This window comes from Chrysochloris asiatica, unplaced genomic scaffold, assembly GCF_000296735.1.
Source record: "Chrysochloris asiatica unplaced genomic scaffold, ChrAsi1.0 scaffold00279, whole genome shotgun sequence".
Classification (NCBI taxonomy): domain Eukaryota; kingdom Metazoa; phylum Chordata; class Mammalia; order Afrosoricida; family Chrysochloridae; genus Chrysochloris; species Chrysochloris asiatica.
Genome location: NW_006408797.1, coordinates 3,443,933 through 3,448,856, shown reverse-complemented (window position 1 = coordinate 3,448,856; position 4,924 = coordinate 3,443,933). Strand labels below are relative to the sequence as shown.

General features: G+C 37.1%; 1 protein-coding gene across 1 annotated transcript; it reads right to left on the bottom strand.

The window, feature by feature from the left end:
* Nucleotides 1–500: 500 nt before the first annotated feature.
* LOC102812113 (olfactory receptor 2T27-like) lies at nucleotides 501–1,439 on the bottom strand. The gene has a single exon (XM_006874488.1). It carries the CDS (start codon nucleotides 1,437–1,439, stop codon nucleotides 501–503), a length of 939 nt encoding a protein of 312 aa, XP_006874550.1.
* Between the last annotated feature and the right edge of the window lie 3,485 nt (nucleotides 1,440–4,924).

The window sequence follows — 4,924 nt, the reverse complement described above, 5'->3', positions numbered from 1 at the left end:
CAGTTTTACTCAATTCTCAAGTCTACCATCATTTCTTTTCCTTTAAACAAACATAAATACTATTGAGATACTCCCTGTGTGATAGACAGTGTTCTGGATGCTAGGGAAGTAGTCACTGTCTATCCTTCCTCTCTGAAACAATATGAAGCTTGTTAAATATCAAAGTGTCCATGACCATTAAATAAGAATAGTAGAGAGAATTAATGGTTATAGTCCGTGTCCTCCAACAGTGTGTCATTTAAAACAATTAATTTGAAATTAGAGATTTGAGAAAATAAATGAGGTTAGACATTTATGTAGAAAAAACAAATTCAACTCCGTAAGATTAGTGGACTTTTCTAGGTTCTAACAGATGTAATTTGTGAACTGACAGCTTGTCCCTATGCTGGTGGTTGCTGTGATTAGGTGTCCTTGAGTAAGTTCTGACTCATAGTGACCCCATGTACAACGGAATGAAACACTACATCTCTGATACGAGTGGCAGATGATATTTTTACCTTCTACCTAAATGACTGGCACTTGCCCATCAATTTTCTCAATGCATTTAGAACTTCCTTGTTCCTGAGACTATAGGCAAGAGGGTTCAGTAAAGGGGTGAGAACTGTACCAAATATAAAGAGACCCTGATTTAGTGTTTGGGTCTTGGCAGCACCAGGTCTCATATAAATGCATATACCTGGACCAAAATAAAGACCCACCACACAGAGGTGAGAGGAGCAGGTTGTCAGAGCCTTGTTCCTGCCTTCTGGGGAGTTCATTCGGAAGACAGCAAGTAGGATGACAGCATAAGAAGACAAGATGAGTGATAAGGGCAATAGCAAAACAAGAATACTGGTCACCACCACTGCCTTCTCATAGGCTGAGATGTCTTCACAGACAATTCTAAGAACAGCCATGACTTCACAGAAAAAATGGGGGATCTCTCTGGGACTGCAGATTTGGAAATGCAAGGTGAATGCAGTATGACCTAGGGAAGTAAGTGCCCCTCCAGCCCAAGACATGGTGGCCATCTGCAAACAAACCCTACGATTGATGATGACTGAGTAACCCAGAGGATTACAGATAGCCACATAGCGATCAAAGCACATGAGTGTTATGAGGATGCATTCAGCAATGGCCACAGTCAAAGAGAAGAAAATTTGGATTCCACAGGCCAGGAATGAGATGCTCTGCCATCTGGAGAAGAAGTTGGCTGCCATCTTGGGGACAATGCTGGAGGTCAAAATCAAATCCATTAAGGAGAGCTGACTGAGAAGAAAGTACATTGGAGTGTGAAGCCGAGAATCCAACCAGATGAGGAGGATCAGAAGAGTATTACAAGTGAAGGCAGCTGTGAAGATCAGGAGAATGATAGACACTATGACCGTGGTGTGTCTAAACTCTGGGAAAAAGCCCAGAAGGGTGAAATCTATGAATGCTGTCCCATTCCTTCTCCCCATGGCTTTCTGTGATTACAACAGAAAAGGAAGAAACCTATAAAAACTGTCAGAGAAGTTATTTAGTTTGTTATTAAATTGTTTGCCTTCAAACTAAGTGATTACATATTAACTAAGATCTACCTGGTATCACAGGAAGTTTTAATGATTAAGTGGGTTAGCCGGATTGTAGCTGTAGTCATAAAATTAAGATTAATAATATAACTATTTTAATGACAAAATTGGCCAACATGCATCTTATTTTGCTCTCTTAAAGTACATCTTGAACCAGGTCAGTGGGCTTGTAAGCACCTGATCCAAAAGCAAATAGTTAGAAACCAAAACTTCAGAATGCTCAAAATATTACACAGAAGTAAACAAGGGTTTTGTAATTTAAATGCCTGCCATGTTTATTCAAACTTCCAATCATGCTTCATTCCTAGCTCAAAAGCTACTTCCTCAGAGTTTTTGTGTCCCTGGACTTGCTTAAGTTGTCTTATTAAAAACTCACATTCCAGATTTTACTCATGGCAGCATTCATTAAAATCTAAATTTCATCATTGCATATGTTAGCATTGGTATTATCCACTAAACTATAAGATTCATGATAGAAGGAATCTCGTTCCACCTTTTTTCTCCGGGATCTGTTATGGTGTCAGACAAAATAGTCATCTTCAATGGAAATGAATTAAATACACACGTCAGCTCAGGGCTAGAATTCAGGTCTTAAGACTCCATGTACAATGCTGTACCAAACAAGGGACATCTGCCACAAAAATAATTTTTTCTACCAATTTTTACTTCAGTATTGTTATGTCCACTTGAGAAATGATGCACAAAAAGAGCACACAAGCTAGTTTAGTTATCTAGTAAAATATCAGCTTTCCTCGTCACAGTCAACTATCTGTTTTCCGTCATGACTGAGCCACAGAAATACTATTGACAAATGATTACAGAATTAGCATCAAGAATGAATTTTCACAAACCAAAAACTTGGATAGCTTCCTTATTTAGATGCTTACCTTATAATTTCTATCAAATCATTATAATTTCTTAGAATGAAAAATGCTCAAAACTTTACACATAGTCCACTGATGCTGATCATACATACACATTATTTCAGAAGAAAATTACAGATAATTGTGTTGACCCTGATAGTTACCAAAATCCCTCTCTCTCCTCAGCCTGACTTTGTGAGCAGTATATATTACCCAATTCCCTAGTGTGTTGGGGGCTCAACACAGGTGGTGGGTCTGTCTGCCATACTGCCTCTTCCTGACTCAAACCAATGCAGGCTCTCATTAAGAGCTGAGATTCCCATGTGCAGTGTCCTATAGGAATATACTCCAGAGGATATAATTAGTTTTTCAAAACCAGGGACTAGTTACATACTCGGAATTGTGTTTGGTCAGTGCTATTATCATTTTCCAGAAGTACATTTTGGACTTTTCTTTGATTGTCCTTTCATTAGTCTTCTATAATAATGAAACAAGTTATTAATTTAATTTCTAATGTCTCTTGTTTTCCTATTTTCTTTCTATTCCTAGAACCCTCTGTCTAATGCTGTTTTCTCTGCTTGTAATTATTCCTTTTATCCTGTTTTACCTAAATCCTGCCCTTTTTTCAATACCAGATTTAACTCGTGCCTACCCAGTAATGTCTTCCTTTATTTCCACCATCCACATCGAATCTTATTAATCTTTTACCACTCTATCTTAAAATTGGCATGATTTTTGTAAGGTACAGTAGTCTAGGGTTTTGCTTCAGTCCTCTTCTTCCCCACTCTTTTTGTTGTTGTTGTTGTTGAGTGCCTTAGAGTCACTTCCGACTCATAGTAATCCTGTATAGGGTGTGCCAGGAACAGTTGATGGGTTTGAACAGTGGACCTTACAGTTAGTAATCGAGTGCTTATTCTGCAGCACCACATCAGGACTCCAATTAAATTAGATTACAGGCATACCTTATTTTAATGCTCTTCATTTTTATTGTACTTTGCAGATAATGCTTTTTTTTTTTTTTTTTTTTTTGGACAAATTGAAGCTTTGTAATAACCCTACATCCAGCAATTGGTACCATGTTTCCAACATCATGTGCTCACTTCATATCTCTGGGTCACATTTAATTTTGGAAATTCTTACAACACTTCAAACTTTTTCATATTTCTATACTTAATAGAGTATGTTGTTGTCATTGCTGTTAAGTACCATCAAGTTGGTTCCCACTTATATTGAACCTATATAGGGTTATGGAAGAGCAGCTGGTGAGTTTGAACTGATGACCTTGCAGTTCAAAGCAACTTTATGGTCGAGTGCTTATCCTATGGTGCCACACCTTAAGTTTTATTTGTAGTGTGAAACCCAAAAATTTCATGTGATTTGTATTGTTGCAAAATTCTCTATTCCGTGGTCTTGAACCAAGCCTGCAATATCTCTGAGGCATCTGTATATTAAATCCACAAATACTGTATACTATAGTCTGGGAATTTAAAATGGAAAATAAGAAAAAATACAATACAACTTGGTATAATGGAAGAAACATATTTATGAAAAAATTACTATGATATAAGTGATTAGTACCACATTAAGGGGGATTTCAAAAGTTTGTGGAAAAGTGAAAATAAAGTAATGTAATTTTTCAGTGATGTAATTTTTGAAGGCCCCTTGTAATATTATATACATGTTGGCATAGCAGTGTATGGGCAGAATGGCTAATTTGTCTAGGTTAAAAGTAGATAGATGACTATGGAAAGCAGTATGTGCTTCCCCAACAGTTTGAAATAGAAATACAGTATGACCAAAGCCATCCTTCTACTTGGTAGATATCTTAAAGAACTAAGAGCAATGGCATGAATAGATGTACACAAACCCATGTTAACCACAACACTATTCACAAAAGAAAAAGATGGATACAGCCCAAATGTTCATCAATGGGAGAACAGGTAAACAAATTTTTATACATGCATAGAATGGAGTACTAAACAAAAATAATGATTAATCTGTGAAACAATTCATAACATGGATAAACCTGAAAGACGTGATGCTGAGTTAAGTTAGTTAATCACAAAAGAACAAATATTGTATGAGGCCACTATTGCAGAAACTCAAGAAAAGGTTTTCATACTGAAAGAAACATTATTTGGTAGTTACCAGGGTTGAGTAATTCACTGGCTAGAGGGTACACACATGATAACTTAAGTGATGGGGAAGACAATATACAACAAGAGAGAGGTTAGTAGAAGAATGGTGAAGGCAGAGGTAGACCTGGGGAAGAGTACAAACATTAAAAAGAATGGAGTTACATGCTGTTGCATATATAAACCAGCAATAATAGTGAACTACAAAGTACAATCAAGATGGCGGATCTGGCAGATGTGTAGTGAGAGACACTCACTCATCTCTGCTAAGAAATTTGGAAGACAACTATCTGGGCGACTGATTGGAAGAGATCCATATTTGTGCCCATTCCAAAGAGAGGTGACCCAACAGAATGCGGAAATCATCAGACAATCT

Coding starts and splice junctions, on each gene's coding strand:
- LOC102812113 (XM_006874488.1), bottom strand. CDS start 1,439: ATGGGGAGAAGGAATGGGACAGCATTCATAGATTTCACCCTTCTGGGC.